Consider the following 19,897-nt stretch of genomic DNA (forward strand, 5'->3'; position numbering starts at 1 on the left):
CCTAAAATGGCTTAAAAATGTCTAAAATGGCTAAAAAAGCTAAATAACTGAAAAATGGCTACAAATAGCAAAAAATAGCTTAAAATAGCTAAAAAAAAATAACTAAACATGGTTTAAAGTAGCTGGAAAATGGCTAAAAGTGTCTGAAATTGACTAAACATGGTTAAAAATAGCCAAAAATGGCTAGAAAGGCCTAAAATAAATAAAAAAGTGCTTAAAAATGGCTAAACTTGGCTAAAAATGCTAAAATAGCTTAAAAATAGCTGAAAAAGCTAAAAATGACTTTCAAAATTGCTAAAAATGGTTCAAGTAGCTGGAAATTGGCTAAAAAAAGTCTAAAATGACTAAAATGGCTGAAAATATCTTTAAAAATAGGTAAAATGACTAAAAATGGTTGAAAAATTGTGAAAAAATGGTTAAAATGGCTAAAACTATTAAAAAAACGCTAAAATGAATAAAAATGGCTTTAAAAATTGCCACGAAATGGACCAACTAATTACTTTTTTTAATTGCGTAGGGTTCCTATTATTTTTCTGAAACAGTAGCTTTTAGACACAATTTTTTCTATATTTTTCTTTCTATTACTGTTTCAACCAATTCCCGTCCAATTTCACATATTTTATGTTCTATTCCTTCTCTTTTGTTCGTTTTCACTTCCCATATTTCCTGCCATTCCCCTTCCTTCCCTAACGTTTCAAACTGCGTTCCGTGAAGCAACAACGCAAGAAAAGGGGGACGGATGGCCTCGAAAATAAAGAAAATAAAAAGAGAATGTTCTCGATGGCAGGTGGGTTTAGTCGCTTTTGCAACATTCTTTTCGACGGCGGAACGGACAAATTTGAAAAATTTTGGAAGGCGAAAAAGAGATGGTGTTGGGGAGATAATGGTGAAAAGGGATATGAATTTTTTCCGTTTTAATGGTTTTCGCGACGAGACCATAGACATAACCTATCAAATGTTCAGAAAAATGAGAAAATATGTGAAAATTTTGAAACAGTAAATTTCGATTTTTCACTGTTTCAAAATTTTTTTCTAATTTTTAAATTTTCTTATACGTATTTAATAATTTCACCAGACATTAGATTCTGGGATTACGGATGTACGAACATACATGAATTTTTAAAAAAGAACTTTTATGTAATATTAATTTTTCACTGTTTCAAAACATTATCATTTTATAAATTTTTTTTTCAAAATTTCAGTGTTCTCTTCATGTTCGTTCTTATCTGTAAAAGTAGTCAACCGGACATGCGGACACACGTACACACAGACAGACAGAGCGGGAATTCATAATGTCCAAAAAATGGTAAATTTTCACTATTTCAAAAAATCCCAATTTTCAAAAAAAAATTCAGAAAGTTCGGTTTTTCAGTTAAGTTTTAGTTTCAGTTAACCATCAAATTTTTTCTCTGTGAAAATAGTCTTCCGGACATCTGGACATACAGACAGGCAGACATGGATCTGAAAAATACACAAAAAATTATTTTTTTACTGTTTCAAAAAAAATCTCATTAAAAAAATGTTTTTCAGAAAGTTCAGTTCTTCGCTGTGTTCAACATTTATCCAAAATCTTTTGATCTGTAAAAATAATCCACCAGACATCCGGACACACACAGACACACAGACAGACATGGATCTTATACAAAAAATATTATTTTTTTACTGTTTCAAAAAATTCACTATTTTATTAAAATTCCAGTCTCTGAAGTTTTCGACAAATATTTTGTTTTTGGACATCCGGACAGACAGACAGACAGACAGACAAGTTGGAATTTTGAAAAATTGGATATTTTTACTGTTTCAAGACTCTAATACCAATTTGATAGGCAATCGGGTAAGTGATATCACTTTCCAAATTATTTTATCTGTGAAATAGTTTTCTGGACATCTGGACACATATTCAGACATACAGACAGACAGAGAGACAAGCCGGATTAAAAAAATTGAATAATTTTACTGTTTCAACACTTTAATATGAATTTGATTGGCATTTTGGTCAAATTTAGATAATTTTATTGCTCCGTCATTTCTAAATTACTGTTTCAATAGGAGTTCCCCTGAATTATAGTCTTCCCGAAACATTCTTGCTTCCTATTCTTTTCCATTATCATTTTATCAAATCGCCTGTTCCAAATCTGCTAGACATGACATGTATCCGGGTATCCATCTTTTTTTTCTTTTTTTTTGCGTTGATTGCAACACACAGGTCGTCGTCGTCCTAATCAGAATGTCACAACATATCAACCCCCTTATCGACCACCGGGGGGCGCCGGGCGCCGCTCGTTCGCACTCTAACCAATTTTCCTTCATTACACCCCCGATGCATCGCTCCCGACGCACACACGCACACACACACATACATTCCTTATCATCATCTTCTACTTCGTTTTTCGAACATGTTGTTCTTTCCAAATGTCTCTGGTGTCTCTCGCAGTCACTATACTATTTCGGCGGGGTGGCTCCCCCCGGTCCCCCTTTTCTCGTGACCACACCGAGATGCAATGGCGAGAAAAAGAAGAAGAAGAAGACAAGGACGTCGACGAGGGAGCGGCGTCCCGCCCGTCGCCCCCCGTCCGTTTGATGTTCGCTCACTTTCTCTCGGTCTCTATACGCTTCGCACTTCTTTTTTGTTCATCGCTTCTCTTCTAGGCGTCCTGCCCGTCTCAGTTTTCTTCTTCATTCTTTTTCCTATTTCTTTTTTCTATTCCCCCCCCCCCCCAACATTGTTTCTAGTTGTTCGCTTACCCCTTTCCCCTTTCCCCTTTTCCTTACTACTGCTTCTGTTGATGGCGTCCATTTGTCAGTGGGGGGGGGACAACGGACAAGGGGGGAAGGGTTGTGTAATAAGTATGTGCCATTGTCTCTTAGTTTTGATAGGGGGCGGAGAAATCGGGGAATTAAGATTAGGATTAAGAAGAGAGGGGCTGGAATTAGAAATGAATGGGCGGAGCTTAGAATGAAATAGAATAGGTGACTGAAATTTTGGGTTTTAACTGTTTTAAATTGCTCACGTTGTGATTTATGACATCCTGAGAAGCTGAAATTTCAGATTTTAAGGATTATCACAATTTTGACATCATCAAAAACTCCTGATTTTAAGGTTTGACTTTTTTCACTGTTTCAAAAATTTTTGACACTTAAGGGCTTAAATTCCAGATTTTAAGGTTTTACCTTTTTTACTGTTTCAAAATTTGGAAGCCTCGGTTTTGGGCGTAAAGTTTGCAGTTTTTTACTAACTATCTTTTTTTCTAATTGTTCTTTTTTGAGATCCTAGAAAACTGAAATTCCAGATTTTAAGGATTAGCATCATTTTCTATGATTTGACCCACCTTGACGTTTTTAACCCTTTTTACTGTTTCATAATTTGGGAGCATTGTCTTGAAAAATTGAATTCTCAATTAGTGATCAGTTTCCTGAAGCTTACTGATTTGAAATTTAGGATTTTTTTTGAAAAAAAAAGACATTTTAGAAAGCTATCATCATTTTGCACGGTTTTGACCGTTTTTTGACCGTTTGAAGGCTTAGATTCCAGATTTTAAAGTTTATCACAATTTTCAGAAGTTTGAGCTTTTTTTTACTGCTTCAATATTAAAGAGCCTTGTCTTGAAGCGTAAAAATTTCAGTTTGCCTTTCAGTTTATTTTCGAATATTGAAAACATGAGATTTTAGAAGGCTCAAATTCTAGATTTTAAGATTTAACCTTTTTTTACTGTTTCAAAATTTAAAAAATTATGTTAGGGTTAGGGTCTAGGTAATTATTTTGATTTCCGCGCATTGGCACTTCAGACTTTTTATTACTGTTTCAAAATTTGGGAGCCTTGTCTGGAGGCGTAAAAAATCTAGATTTTTTTCTATCGGCCTTTATATTTTTTGACATCCTAGAATGGTTAAATTACAGATTTTAAAGTTTCACATTTTTTCACTGTTTCAAAATTTAAGAGCCTTGTCTTTTGAAGTAAAAATTTCAATTTCCAGTTCTTTCTTTTTTTGAACTATTTTTGAGAATTTGAAAAGCTCAAATTCCAGATTTTAAGGTTTACCACAATTTTTTACTGTTTCAGTATTTTTGCAAATTATGTTAAGGTGAAATACGTGATTATCATGTTTCATTCCGTAAAAATTTAGTCTTTCTATTTTTGGCACCTTTTCTTGTTATGTTGACCTACCATGACACTTTTGGTTTTTTTTTACTGTTTCAAAATTTTTGGAAATTTAGTCAACGCGTGTTCACTTCAGTTATTTATAAAACAAAAATGTTCCTCAGATTTTTTCTGAAAAAGAAATTTTTACAGTTTCAAAAATGTTACATCTAAATTCAAACAACTCATTAATTTGATACTCGATTGATTAACGAATTTATTCAAGTTTACAGTTACAGTAATCCTACGAAAAAAGAAATCTACAATACCAACATCGTAAATTGGCATAACACGTTTTCAATGAATGTTAGAAATAAATTTTGGAACAGTAAAAAAGATTGTACCTACTACCTACCGTAACCCTTTCCCTCCTTCACCTAATCTATTCCCCCTCCCCTGAGCCCCTCCAAGCCCCGCCCACTTTTCCCTGCTCCTTCTCGAAAAGGGCTCCTCATGCGTTCTCTCGTTCCATCTTCCCCGGCGCTCACTCATGACCGAAATGACTTCCGACTTTCAACATTCCCTCGCTCCCTCTTCTTTTTTCTTCTTTTTTCTTCTCTTTTTCCGCATGAATTAGAGGAGAGAAGTGTGCCAGGAGGTGACACACACACTTCTGGCTCACTGAGCTCGACTCTTTTTTGTGTTCCTCTCTTGATGTTTCCGGGATTATTATAAGGAGATAAGGAATTTGGAACGGGGATCATGGACCACATGATATCACTGATCCTTATCTGTGTGTTTTTTGATGTCCGAGTTTTTATTTAAATTTACTGTTTCAAGAAAATTTGAAAATGTTGAACTAATTATTAATATTCAATGATGAAACCCTTCATAGTCATGTCTGTTTGACCTAGCATCCAGATCTCTGTAGTTTGGTATTTTTTGAGTTGAAAACCAGCTAGCATGTGAATTATACCGGTCACTCATAATTTTTATTTCTTTAAATTTTGAAACAGTAATTTTTGTCTGAATTTTTTAAATTACTGTTTGCCATCTATTTATATGATTTTTGAAACAATTGTACACTATAGAACGACTGGAAACAGACTACTGAACTGTCATGAATTTTTGAAACAGTAAATTTTGGGTTATCAAATTTTAATGTTTCGAAATATATGGCAGCGGTAAAAACATTGTAGGACCACCTTTATTGTGACAATAATTTGAAACAGTAATTTTATTTTAATTGCATTTTTAAAATTATGAACATCTCCTGTTTCTGTGATTATCAGGATTCAAATGTGGATTTTCGAATTTCTTTGTTTTTTTGTGAAACAGTGAATTTCGAAAATAACTGTTACAAAAGTTTAGCACCCCGAGGCAGTTTTCCGACAAAATAGCGAACGACGTGTATCGAATGTCTGCTTGTACTCAGAATTTTAAAAAATTGAAACAGTAAAAAATTTAATTACCGTTTTTAGAGTATTTAGAGCATCTCTAGCAAGACATTATAACATACTGAACTATGACAAATTTTTGAAGCAGTGGATTTTGATTTTTCAAAAAATTGCAAAAAAAAGAAACCTTGTGACAAAAGTTGGAACAGTAAATTTTTTCAAAAATTTACTGTTTCAGAAGCTCAATGTGTTTGGAGTATTATGCCAATTTTAGTTCACCAGCTTCAAAATTTCAAATATTTTTGAAACAGAAAATTTTTAAAAACGCAGTGCTTTTATATTCTGAAATTACTGTTTTAATGACTTAATGTTTTGTTTTTTCACTTTTTTTTTCAGTCAAAACTGTATTTTTCTGATTTCTACTCAATAGACATGGATTAGCGATTTTCAAATCTAAAACTTACAAATTTCATAAAATTTTGAAACAGTAAAAAAAGCCTTACTGTTTCAAGAGTTCTACATCACTCGAGACAGTTTTAAATATTATTAAATCTCATTTTTGGTTTTTTACACCTTCCCTTGGTCTATTAGTGAGTGTCTAGCTGTTCTCGATATGAAAAAATTTTGAAACAGTAAAAAATGATTAAATTCGGTTGTCTGGCGTGTTTTTGGCGCGTTTTTGAAAAATTTGGCTCAAAATGCTTCAGTTTTGAAGAATCTTGAAATCTGGCGTGCCTTTGACGCATTTTCTACAATTTTGGCTAATAATTTAAGGAAAACGTTTTGTCTGGTGCACCTTTGGCTCAAAATGTTCCAATTTGAAGATTTTCAGCTCAAAATGATCAAAATTAATGGTCTGGCGTGCAATCAGCGCGATTTTCAAAAATTTTTTACTCAAAGTGCAATCTTTAGACTTTTAGACTTGTCTGGCGCACCTTGGACGCGTGTTTTAAAAGATTTTACAGTTTCATATTTGTTGAAAATTAAGCTAAGTGTAACCACGTTTCAAGTCTTAGGAATCTTGAAACAGTAAAAAAGGAGTTACTGTTTCAAAACTGATCAAAGTGATTTCATGTTTTTCTAGGTCAACCAGTCAACAACCATGCCCTTTTATAAAAGTGCAAAACATCTCTCCCAAAAATATTATTATCTCCAAATAAAATCATTTTCTGAATGTTCGTTCCGCGCCCGCTCCCGCCCACCCATCTAACCTTGAACCTGTCTTCCGATTCTCTCGAGAATACGGCGAAGAAATTGATGATGATAAGGAAAAGAGAGACTTTTTTCTTTTTTTACCCCGTCGCGCACCTTCCAAAATGTTCTTTCTGGTTTTTCATTGAAAATCAAATTTTACTGTTTCAGCGCAAAAATGGAGACGATCCCACTAGGTCTTCTGGTAGAACTTCTGAAATCATTCCACTGGGCGCTTCCCAACAACATCTCGTTGGAATCCATTATAGAATCCGAGCTACAATTCCGTCAGCAGCTTCTACTCCTCCAACAGAATCCACAATTATCACCGATGACCGTACTACCGTCGCCTACAGTAACCCCGGAGTCGGTGGTGACGTCATCACCGGTGTCGGTGTCGGTGGATGAGGTGATAGATGTGGTGAAGGTGCAGGAGCAGCGGGTGGAGCCTATGGAGCCAGAGGCAGAGCCAGAAAAAGGAAAAGAGAAGACGACGAAAAAGAGAGAAAGAAGAAGTCCAGTTAGCCCGTCGAAGGTAACAATATCTCAAAAAGGGGCGGAACTAGAGAAAAGTTGTCAACTACAAAAATGATTCTCGAAAAATTCTGCGCATTTTGTTAGTTGACAACTTTTTTCCAGCTCCGCCCACTTTTGAGATACAGCACTTTGAAGTTTGAGAGACGCAGAGAAGCTGTAGTGTCTGACTGTCTGCGTCTCTCCTCAACTTTGAACGCCTGTATCTCGAAAAGGGGCGGAGCAATCAAAAAGTTGAAAACTAAAAAAATGATCAAGGGAAAATTTGCTACATTTTTGTAGTTGACAAATTTTTTCGAGCTCCGCCCACTTTTGAAATACAGCACTTTGAAGTTTGAGAGACGCTGAGAAGCTAGAGTGTCTAGCTGCCTGCGTCTCTCACCAAAAACTCTAAACGCCTGTATCTCAAAAAGGGGCGGAGCAATCAAAAAGTGGTCAACTACAAAAATATTCCAAATTTCACATAAAATCTTGCAGACCTACTCGGATTGCGAAAAAAAGCATTTCCTCGACGTGGCCTACGAAAACAACTGGGGGACTACTGTAGCAGCAAACAAGTTCACACGAATTTGGGGAAAAGGACCGACAAGACGAATGTTTTATTGGTGGAGAGAACAGTTTAAGTGAGTTTCAGCCAAAAAATTTCAGATTTTTACTTTTTTTGCTCCAGACGTGACAACGACCGTGACCACAAGACATTGAGTGTGCTCAAGGACCGTAAAACTGAGTTATCCTTGGAATTGACCCAATTTGTGCAAAATCAGGAGCAATTGAAGATCAAAAGTCAGGCGGATCGAGCCAAGGCGTGTCTTCACCAACTGGAAGCCGTCGATTCAGAAATTGAGAGCTTTTTGGGAAAGAAGTAGGCTGAAACAGTGTTTTTTTGAAACAGAAATATTATTTTTGTTACTGTTTCAGACAAAAATCAATGTGCTCAATTACCGGCGAAAAATGTGTTCACGGGGATGGTATTCAGGAGGAGAACAACGCGATCAAAAAATTCACCAACTCGTTTGTATGCGATTTTTGCAAAATGCCATTTCAGAAGGTATGTGGGTAATGTAGTTGTCGGCGTGGGACCCGAAACTCAAATTTTACTTTTTAATTGAAAAAAATGGCCAAAAATAACCAAAAATAGCCAAAAATAACTAAAAATCTGAAAATTTTGATTTTTGAAAAATTTCGAACATTTTCGAAATTCTGTAACATTTTGAATTTTCAACCGAATTCATTGATTTTTAGCTTAATATACTCCTGGTTATCTAAGTTTTTCATAAAAATATATTACAGACTTTGGTTTCTGAAAACTGCAATTAAACGTGTCAAACATCAAAAATTGGAAAATTTTGATTTTTGAAAATTTTCGAAATTCTGTAACTTTCTGAATTTCCCACCAAATTTTCCGGTTTTTATCTTAAAATAGTTCTTATAACCTTAACTTTCTTGGTAAAATATATTTTTTCTCATTTTCCAGGAATCCACCTGCTTCCTGCACCAAAAACTGTGCGAGTCCCGCTTCATCAACCCAATCCAGTTGACCGCCTCGGATCTTGCTAAGACTTCCGAGAGAATCGTTGTGCAGAAGCTTGATGAACCAGCTACAGTACCACCACCACCACCTACAGTAATCCAACTGACTCCGCCCACTTATGAGTCTTACAACAACGAGTTGACAGAGCTCGCCGAGCAACTCATCGCTCGTTTGGCTGCATGCGCCGCCGGCCAGACTACAGTAATCTCAAATTGAAATTTTTTTAAATTTTAAATTGTTTAATTACCCTCTAAATTGTTTTCTATGCGCTAAATCCTTCTAGCTTCCCTATTAGTTGTTACTATGTACCTTTGCTTAGTGTTCGGTGGAGCGCACTTGCCTCTCAATTAGTTTTTCTTGTAGATCAAATTTTCCCGCCCAGTGAATCCTGTCCTCACCCCGATATTTCTGCCATACTCTGTCTCTCTCACCATTCCTATCTTCAATTCTTATCTCTATGCTATTTTAAGTCACGCCCATTTTGAAAAAAACTACAGTATCCCTCCCCACATCTAACAGATTCCTCAATTACCATGTCCAAATGTTCTCGGAATTATTTTTAATGTTTTTATGCGAAAAATGGATTATTTTCTCGTTAATAAGATGAATAATAAATGAGATTTTAAAAAAAGTGAAATTGGAAAAAATAGTGAATACAACATAGTGGATACAACAACTATGTACATTTTTTAATTAACTATTAATTAACTACTAAAACTTTGTCAATAATAATGTAACCAGTATGAAACATCAGTATGTGAGTATTTGGTTTTTTTATGAAACAGCAATTATTAGTCCTAAAAAAGTTATAAACTTTTTTTTACTACTGTAACTACCACACTTTATATAAAAATAATTTGATTACCGTTTCAAAATACAATAATATTGAATACTATGTTAAATGTGAGCTCGTGTTTAAAAATATGCGTAATAGTGAAAAAAAATCGTTTGTATTTATAATTAGTACAGTTTTTGCTGTTTCTGAAAACTTTTTTCAAAAAAAATCTTTTTTATTTCACTGTTTCAGAACTCCATTTTCTATTTCAGAATTAATCCTCTTTTGTTAAATGGTGCTTCATGTCATTTACTGAAATAGTTTATATTTAGACATTTTTATTTGCTTCGTCACATTCTCATCAATACATTAAACATGTAATTTATTGCTTCGCGAAAATAGCAATCTTGAAACAGTAAAATATTAATTATAAATCGAAGGTAAACATTATACGCGGTGATTATTTGAAAAAACGTTTAGTTATGCTTCTGAAAATTTTGAAACAGTAAATTAGAAAAGTTTTGAGAAATTAGTGAACAAAACTTCGCCGCAAGTTCATGAGCATGAATATGCTGGTTTTCTTGAAACATTGATTCCAAAAATTCTGCAACACTAAAAAATATTTCTCATTTCCAGAAACGCAACAGTAATAATGAAACTTGAACCCATTAAACATACACTTACTGTTTTGCTAATAAAGCAAATTTTGAAACAGTAAAAATTCAGTTGTTAAACGAATATAATGATTTTTTTAAATTAATTGAAATTATGAAAATTTTGCTTCTGAAAATTTTGAAACAGTAAATTAGAAAAATTTTGTAAAATGTAACGTCGGTTTTAGAAATAGTGATAATGGTATCAAACATTTTAAAACTCATTTTATTTAAGTGAAAAAGTGAAACAGTACAATTTTTCATACAATTCTGTTAATCAAAAAATATTTTACTGTTTCAACAAATCTGAACATAAAACATCTTCATTATGACATTAATACAACGGCGGAATATTTTTGAAACATGAAAAAATAGATTTAGTTTGTGCCTGAAATTACTGTCCAGAACGGAGTGAAAAATACTGTTTCAGAATAATCTAAAACATGTCGAAACAGAATGAAACCCCAATGTTTGTATTCTGTACACAAAACGTTTTTTTGAAAACACTAAACATTTATTTATCATGATAGAAGCATCCAGAATTTTGTGTAGTGAGAACAAAAATTTTACTGTTTCAGAGAGTTAAAGAACTATTTTCAAAACACTCGAAAAATTGATAAATAGGATATTGTCCCAACTTAATAAGTTACTTTTTTTAAATATATCATTATCAGATTACAAAAAATCAGGACACGAATACACTGGTATTCTTGGAACATCGATTTGAAAAATTATGAAACAGTAAAAATTATTGCTCATTACCGAAATAGCAACAGTTGATTACTGATTACTCAAAGCCCTTTGCAGTTATTTTTCTGGAAGTTTTGAAACAAAATTTTGGAAACATTTTGTGAAACATTTTGTGAAATGTAACGCCGGTTTTAGAAAATGGTGATAATGTTATCAAACATTTTGAAATTCATTTTACCCAAATGAAAAAGTGAAACAGTGAAATCTTTATACAATTCCGTTTTACAAAACATTATTTCACTGTTCCAAGAAATAAAAACACTAAAATAGCTTGTTTATAACATTGATGATAAATACGAAATAGCAAATACTATCCAAGAATATTCCAAAACATGTGGAAACAGAACGAAACCCCAATTCTAATAATCTGTGAATACCACAATTATTGAAAACGCTAAAGACTCCTTTTTCATGGAAGAATGTTGAAACAGCAGGAATTTTGTGTAGTGTGAGCAAAAATTTTACTGTTTCAGAGAGTTATTGAGATATTGTCGCAACTTAATAGGTCACTTTGTTTATAAATCACTATCAGATTACCAAAACATTCGGGAACATGAATACACTGATACTCTTGAAACATCGATTCGAAAAATTCTGAAACAGTGAAAAATTATTGCTCATTAACAAAAATGGGACAATAAATTACCTGGAAAACACTTGAAGTTATTCTTCTAGAATACTTAAAACAGTAAATTAGAAGCATTTTGTTAAATGTATCAGCGGATTTAGAAACAGGTCATATTTTTCTATCATTCTATTTTAAATTACAGTTTTTTTCAGGAAAAGGTGAAACAGTAAAATTTTTCATATAATTCTGTTCGGATTCCCAATTCTTATATTCTAAGAATACTATAATTTTTTTTAAAAACTTCCTTTTTCATGGAAGAATGTTGAAACAGCAGGAATTTTGTGTGGTGTGTGCAAAAACTTTACTGTTTCATAAATTTATTAAACGTTTTTCAGAACACTCGAAAAATTAATGAGAGGATAATGTTCCAACTTAATAACTTTTTTTGTTCTGAAAATAACAACAGATTACAAAAAAAATTCAGAGAACGAATACATTGGTATTCTTGAAACATCGATTTGAAAATTATGAAACAATAAAACTTTTGTTCTTTACTAAAATCGCAACAGTAGAAATTATTCTTATGGAAATTTCAAAACTGTAAATTTGAAACGTTTAGGGAAATCTAACAAAAGACATAGATATATTACTCTATCAAAAATTAAAAAAATTCAATTTTTTTAAAGGAATATGTGAAACAGTGCAACTTTTTATTCAATTCTATTTATCGAAAAATTGTTTTACATTTTCAACAAATTTGAAAAAAACCAAACTGCTTGTTCTTAGCATTAACTCAAAGGTGAAATAATCTTAAAACAGGAAAAAAATCGATTAACCTGAAAAGTGCCATTATAGTTAAGAACGGAACAGAAAATACTGTTTCAGAAAATTCCTTAGCAATTCACTGTTGCAGAGATTTAATTAAAAGTTTTTTTTTAGAATACTTGAAAAATTACTTATTGAGGGTCAAAAAGTCTTGAAATAGTACAGTATTATTTGCAAATTTAATCTCAACGCTACATGATGGTCATTACTCGGAAAAACATTAAAAGTTATTCTTCTGGAAGTGTTGAATTGGTCATGTAATGGTATCAAAAAATATGGAAATACAAATTTTTTTAAGTAAAAGGTGAAACAGTAATATGATTTCATTTTGTTCTGTGCATGAGAAAACCGCGCCGCACACACACGCGGCGACCACGCCCACTCCCATTTTAACGCTGCGTTCCATTTTTGAACACTGTCGCAAAAAATGGGCGTGGCCGCCGCGTGTGTGCGGCGCGGTCTTCTTATGCACAGAAAAACTTGAATTCATAATACAATTATTACATACAATTTGTTTTTTTTTTCAAAACATTATTTCACTGTTTCAACACATTAAAAAATGAAACGGCTTGTTGCTAACATCGATTATTGGTTTATATAAAAAATAGTACAACCGTGTCCTTTTTCATTTCCCTATTAATCCAGAAACACACTTTCTATTTATTTCAAAAAACAGAACCCGATAAAATCACTCATTTCTATTTTATCACAAATGCGATTCAACTTGCTTTTTATTTTAGTTGTCTGCCACTGAATCACCGTCTCCAATTGTTATGGTAAGAAGTATTTTCTGATGTCTAGGGCGCTTCTAAATATATAATTTCAGACACACTACCTGATTTTCCAACTGTACGTCCTTCGGGTCAATGGACCAGATATTATCCAACTACTCCTTCGATGCACAGATTTACTTATAGTTTGTTCCAGATTATAAAATAGAAAACACAAGAATGATATATTTCAGATACCAGAACGCGTTCAAACACACCGCATAGTGAAAAAACTGTCCAAACGACTCCAACAACCCCATTTGTGACCAGTCCACTGTATCCCGATTATGGTGAGTGAAATCACAAAACTAATTAAGGTTAATTAAAGGAGGACTGAAGTCATATATTTTTAAATTCTGAGCAACATATGCAAAAATCGCTCTAATGGCTCTAAATTCCTGTTTTTCCGACTCAAAAGGAGCTATCGTGCAAGAGTTTTTCTTTCCTCTTTTTTGAACAAAATTTTGAAATTTCTTTTTTTACGATATAAAATGAAAAAAAAACACAAAATTTTGTTGAAAAATAATCGAGGAAACGAGGAATTGAGAAGTAACTTTGCCAAGAGGACTACAAGGTGGAACAATTTGCGTGGGAAAAGTCTTCCATGAAGTTCCTTTTCAGTCGGAAAAACAGGAATTTGCTCAGAATATTTCGAAGTTTTTTAATCTGAAATGATAAATATGACTTCAGTCCTTCTTTAATTACGCATGTCGCTGTTCAGACAAACCGATCCATCCCAGTTTCCAAACTGTCTTCGCCAAACTTAGTCACATTGCTCGTCTTGCCAACGCCATCCAATTACAGTCGGAGATAATGGAACAGGACGACGTCGACAGCTCAATAAATCGACTTCTGAACAATAATGGGACAAGAAGCATTCAGACGTTAAACGTGACTCAATTAAAAGAATTTCGAACGGATTTCGAAAGGGATATCAATTCAATTGAAACAACTTATGAAACAAAGGACGCAGAGATGGTCATCAAAACTTGTGAGAAAATCCGCTTCGACACAATCGATGTGTCATATGATTTTCCCAATCGAACAAGTTTTTATAAGTCTTTGGATGACTTTTACGCGAATTTCAAACCTGAAGTTGTCACGAAAGCTTTCCGACCCGTTCAATTTTACTCAACTTGTGTCGGAGAAATTGAGAAAATGTCTCCAAGCTGTTCCGAAAAGATTTCTTACATCATTAAAAATATTCTCGATCTATACGATCACATTGCTAATCTGGAGGATTTCAGGTATTTCTATTCGGTGTACCAACGGAATCCAGTGTTGAAAAACGCTAAAAAAGTACTAGAATTGATCAGTCTCCGATTGAAATTGCCACTGGTTAACGAAAGAATGCAAGAAATAGTCACACTGATCTTCAGTACTTTAAGTCAAATTAAAACGGCGATGGAGAAAAATGGGAAGGATTTGGAATTTATTGGGAATGCAATTCCGATGTTTTCAAATAGCTCAATGGAAGGATTCTTGGCAATTAAATTGTTGTATACGGAATTGAAAGAAGATGGAAAGAGGAGAAAGTTATTGAAAGCTTTAAAACCAATTTTTGACACACAGAGCAAATCAAAAGTCACATTTCCAACATCGTGGAAAGCTCTCAAAAATATTAAAACGCTGAAAAAAATTATGAAGACTATTTCATTAGAAATTGAGCAAAAATCGATAATTCTGGAGTACAAAAAATGTTTCGAAAGAGGATTTCAGTTCAAATTATCTGAAATCACTGAAGCTTCAGGAATAATTGATCAAGCAGAGAAGATAATTGAAAGTTTTAAGGAATTTTCAAAAATCGCGGAGGCTATGAAGAGAACTTCACGTTCAGATATAATGAAGTGGAATGATGCACAAAGCGCGGCGAAAGAGCTCCAGAAATTATTCAACAATTTCAACGCGAGTCCTCTTAGCAAAAACGTCAAAAATTTCTTAGTTAGCAAGGGAAAATTGGATAAAATTTTGGATCCTGCTAAAAAAGAGAGCAACGTTCACAACTGTTTGAAAAATATGGCTGAAGATTCGGAAGAAGCTTCTCGAGTTGTTCGATTGGGTCGATCACTCAAAGAATGGTTTGGAAGGAAAGAGTTTGAAGGTTTGGGAGAATATATCGATCAGATTGAAGTTTCTACGAAAAATTTGGAGTCAATAGTAGAGGAGATGAGGGATCGAGAAGCAAATGAAAACCTCACTCAAGAACTTTCCAAAATAGACAAATCTCTGGCAACTAAAATTGGTCGTGCTGTGGCAGGAATGAAGAATGTTCTAGAAGTGAAGAATATTGGTTTGGTGGAGGATCTTGAAACATATAAGGATACTGTATTCAAGGAGATTGATAAGATTTTGGTGTCAGCTGGGAAAGATGAGTTGCGCAAAAAGTGGGCAGCAGTTGATGATGTTATCAATCGACTGAAATCTGGACTCTCGTTTTTCTCAAGTTTCACCAATGAAATTGATGCTCGAAATATTAGTCACATGGAAAGTATTACGGATTACGGTACAATTTTTATTGGATTTGATGGAATGCCTGATATGAAAGTGGATGAGTCAATTGGAGAAGTACTGGATGTTGTGGTTGGTCACAATGTAACGTTGCTCGAGCTGAGAGGGAAAGTGATGAGAGTGAGCTCGCTGGATCTGGAATTTTCGAAACACAATTTGCGATGGGTTCCGAACGTTTTTAGGAAGTTTGATGAGTTTTTGAATAGGTTTTTGGCGGATGTTCCAGTTGTACCTCCGGCGAAGAAAGAAAAAGATCCAGCTGCTATCCAAATGGTGACTGAAATATCCGTAATTACTCAATTTTTGAAAGAAGAGGCAGATAAAACGCGAGTTGATAATTTTGAAACCGGAAAGTGTTCTAGTTTTAAAACTTCCCAGAGTCAAGAAAAGCGAAATTCATAATCTCAAAACCAGATATTCAAGTATTAACGGCTATGACACGTAACATATATCATTGGAAAGCTGAAATCGCGCTGATTCCAAATATTTATTCCGTTTTTGCCCTCGAGGTTTAGTATTCAAGAAAAATCATACTTGCAATCCGGGCCGACCCGGGCCGACGGTTTTTATTAAATAACTTTCTTCAAAAAAATCGTGTCGGGTTGGTTAATAGCTCAAATTATAGGCATTTGGACCTGTTATCAGAAAGCAGACTTGTCAAAAATCGGGCCGGCCCGGGCCGGGCCGAGATTTTTCCTGATTTTGGCCCGGTCGGGCCCGGCCCGTGACAAGTCTGTCAGAAAGAATCAAAACAAACTTCGCAAAAAATACACAGAGACCCTGGGCCGGCTAAAACCGCTGTCGGCCCGGCCCGGCCCGGGGCCTCTGTAGATTTTCTGCAAAGTTTATTTTGATTTTGTCTGATAACAGGTCCAAATACCTATCATTTGAGCTATTAACCAACCCAACACGATTTTTTTGAAGTAAGTTATTTAATAAAAACCGTCGGTCCGGGTCGGCCCGGATTGCAAGTATGAGAAAAATGAAGTTAAAGTTTTAACCCCAGTCATTACCTTACGGACGTGTGCAAGATATTGGCGATTTCCAAACGTCCGTTAAATAATGATTTGGCATCGAGGACAAAAATTGAATTTATATTTGAAATCAGCGTGATTTTAGTTTTCCAATGATATGGGCCACGTACTATATCTCCACACTGACTCCATAGAACCGTTTCAGAACTTTTCATGTCCCGTTTCTTCCAGACTCCTCTACCTTGCTCTCCTCCTCATCTTTCTTGCTATCATCTCCCTCATCGTCTTCTTTCTTCTCTGGCACTACAAAAAACTATGTTTCAAAAAGAAATGGGAAGTGTGTCCAGTGATCGATTTAGATGAAAATGACCCACAAGTCGTCGAGCTTACTGAAGACTTGATTGTCATACTTGTTGTCAGACAATCCATTGGGCCACACTCTCAAAAGTACATTCTGTGGGCGGGGCTTATGAAATTAGTTGATACCGAGAAGCGGGATGAGAGCCGCCCGTATCCTTATATCAATTTGTCACCAAGGAAGTATCTGTAAGTTTTGATTAGAGATGGAGGAAAATTAAGAATAAGAATTGATTTTCAGTGACCCAGGCATTCCGCTTATCCCGGGGAACGCACTTCAATCTATTCGAATTCATGGAAACTACATTAAGACTCGACTCGGAAATGAATTCTACGCCTGCCAGGTAGCATAACTCTAAAATATTCAAAAAAAGTTATCCAAAAACATTTTTTATGTTTCAGGGACCAACGAACGCATCGGAGACTCACGATGACACTCGTATTGATCTACTCGCTCTGATCTTCAAAGATGAGGTGGAATGTGTGGTGATGCTTGGCTCGACTCGTCTCCCCGGTGGCTGGAGCCTAATTGATGGATTATATTTCATGGAAAATGAGCGCGGTTCAATGGAAATTGGTCCGTATACTGTAGAGACTGTGAACTCGGAGCCATTGGTTGTAGAAGGAGAGCCTGGAGAGAATGTGACTTGTAGAAAACTGAAAATCACGAATAGAAAGAAGAAGGTGTCTAGAGAACTTCAACATTTCCAGTACGCCACGTGGAATGATAACGATATTCCACCAGGTGGATGGGAAACGGCGTATCGAGTTATGCGAATGGTGACAGGTTCTAAAGTAGGGCTCCGATTTTCTTTAATTACCTAATTATCTTTTTCCCTAGAAACCAATTATTGTCCATTGCACGAAAGGAATCGGAAGGACAATGTGTTTCATCGGTTTGGAATACACGTCACAATTGCTGGTAGCTCATGAGAATTGGAGTTTTGAGGAGGTATTCAAGAAGCTCATCGAAAAACGATATTGCTCATTCCAAAATACCCGACAAATCGGGTGGTTGCATGTGGGAATGGTGTACTTTATTACACGAAAATATAATTTGGATATGTACATGGTTAAGGAAATGGAAAAGGTGTTCAAGGAGATGATAATTAATAAGACTGGAATCCCGAAGGATGGCAAATTTTGAAACGAGTGGATAGGGGAGAGTGTATTTCTCGATACTTTATTTCAAATAAAAGAGAGCCTTCTATTCCAAGTATTCCGATAACACTGCAACTGCACAAAAAATTGTGAAGTATGCGTCTGAAACAGTCAGCGATATTTTCGTGGTATCAAGTTTTCAAATCGATTCTAATGAGATTAGTTTAAAATTGAACTAATCGAACAGCGGAATACAAAAACAGGACACAAATTGAAAATTTACTGTTTCAGCGAGTTCTGAAACATAAAATTCTGGGGAAGAAGGCAGTTGGATGTGTGCACTGACGGAATAGCAAACACGTTTTTTTTTTTGAATCAGTACTGAAAACTTTGGTCGAATCAAAAGTGTCTAAACATTTGTCAAAAACTAGGAAAAAATTACTGTTTTATGAAAAAAGTGCGTAATTTCAACAAATTGTTAAGTATAGTAGAACATTTTGAAACAGTAGAAAATAGGTGAAGTCACATTTATCCCGAGTCTGATAACGGTGTACAATAAATGATATTTTGCAATCAATTGTTGAGAATATGAATTTGAAACTAGAACTTGATAACTTATTTTTATTTGGGATTTACTGTTTCGAAATTTTATAGAATTATTAAATATCACTGTTTCAAACAAAATTAATATTTGAATTTTAAAATGTAATAATAATATCGATAATTTATGGATACTTTATTTATGTAGCCTTTAAGAATTACTGTTTCAAGGTAATAGTACTTTGATCTGTAGTTTCACAGGAACATATGTACTGTTTCAAAAATAACTTTTCATGGTAAGATGTTTTTGAACATTGATAATTTGTTGGAATTTAATCGATTATTTTATTTTTTTGTTTGAAAACTTTTTTGTCCACGTGAAAAAAGTTTTAGTTACAATGACAAAAATGGGTCTCTTACAGTAACCAAAATGGTCTGCCCATTTTTGTCACTGTAACTCAAAAAGGTGGTCCTACAATCAGAATTATCTCACAATGATTGCGGTAGATTTTTTTATCACTGTTTCAAAAGCTTCCATTTATGAAAATCAGTATTTTCACTGGTAATGCCAAATCGAATGAATAACAGTTCTAATTTGGAGACAATCGCTGTTTTGAAAATTAATTAACAAAAGATTGTTAATTATTTGTCGTTGCAATTCGTTTAATTGAGTTATATTTTAAAATTACAGAATTTGATTACAATTTGAAAATTATTAATTACTGTTTCAGAATTATTATTCCTTTATTTGTTAAGTTTCAGAATTTAGTTTCAGAACACAATTCAAATTACTTTCAGATTCATAAATTTAAGCAACGAGTCAACAGGGAAAAAAATTTAGCTTCAGATTGTTCTTAAAACTTTTTTGTTTTTTTTTACTGTTTCAAGTTGAAGTTGTTACATTCATCAGGGCAAATATAATGTTACGACTAGTGTTGAATTTGCATCTGTATCCAAAATTTTAGAAAAACATCATTTTTTAGTTAACCCTTCACTGCTTCCGAAGTAATTTGTTATTTTTGGTAGTTTTTTGAGAAATTAATATAATAGTTTGTGTCACTTCAGCATAATTTCGATTTTTACTTGATTATTCAGGTCCGAGAAAGGATTCAACACATATTTGCAAAAACTCAACAAAAAATGAACTGTTTCAGCCATAGGACATATAAAGCTGAGAATAAGAAAATCTGTTTTCTTTGGTCAGACAATCTCAGATTAAAAAAAAATCCAAAACTTCCTAAAATTACTGTTTCAGAAAAATGATATACACGTTTTTAGTTTTGCTGGAACGCTTCAGTTACTAACAACATCTGCATTATCGAGGTTTTTTGAATGGCCAGGTGA

At 34.2% G+C, this 19,897-nt stretch overlaps 2 protein-coding genes across 2 annotated transcripts; both read left to right on the top strand.

The window, feature by feature from the left end:
* Nucleotides 1-6,845: 6,845 nt before the first annotated feature.
* On the top strand, nt 6,846-8,948 carry GCK72_015969 (uncharacterized protein; the record flags this gene model as incomplete). Its single annotated transcript, XM_003098686.2, has 5 exons — nt 6,846-7,202; nt 7,679-7,824; nt 7,872-8,063; nt 8,120-8,249; nt 8,676-8,948. 5 exons carry the CDS (start codon nt 6,846-6,848, stop codon nt 8,946-8,948), a joined length of 1,098 nt encoding a protein of 365 aa, XP_003098734.2.
* Nucleotides 8,949-13,200: 4,252 nt separating this feature from the next.
* Nucleotides 13,201-18,059, top strand: GCK72_015970 (uncharacterized protein; the record flags this gene model as incomplete). Its single annotated transcript, XM_053731240.1, has 7 exons — nt 13,201-13,219; nt 13,268-13,363; nt 13,795-15,854; nt 16,761-17,101; nt 17,154-17,256; nt 17,315-17,707; nt 17,754-18,059. The coding sequence occupies 7 exons, from the start codon at nt 13,201-13,203 to the stop codon at nt 18,057-18,059; spliced, it is 3,318 nt and encodes a 1,105-aa protein (XP_053586012.1).
* Nucleotides 18,060-19,897: the final 1,838 nt, after the last annotated feature.

This window comes from Caenorhabditis remanei, chromosome IV (assembly GCF_010183535.1).
Source record: "Caenorhabditis remanei strain PX506 chromosome IV, whole genome shotgun sequence".
NCBI lineage: Eukaryota > Metazoa > Nematoda > Chromadorea > Rhabditida > Rhabditidae > Caenorhabditis > Caenorhabditis remanei.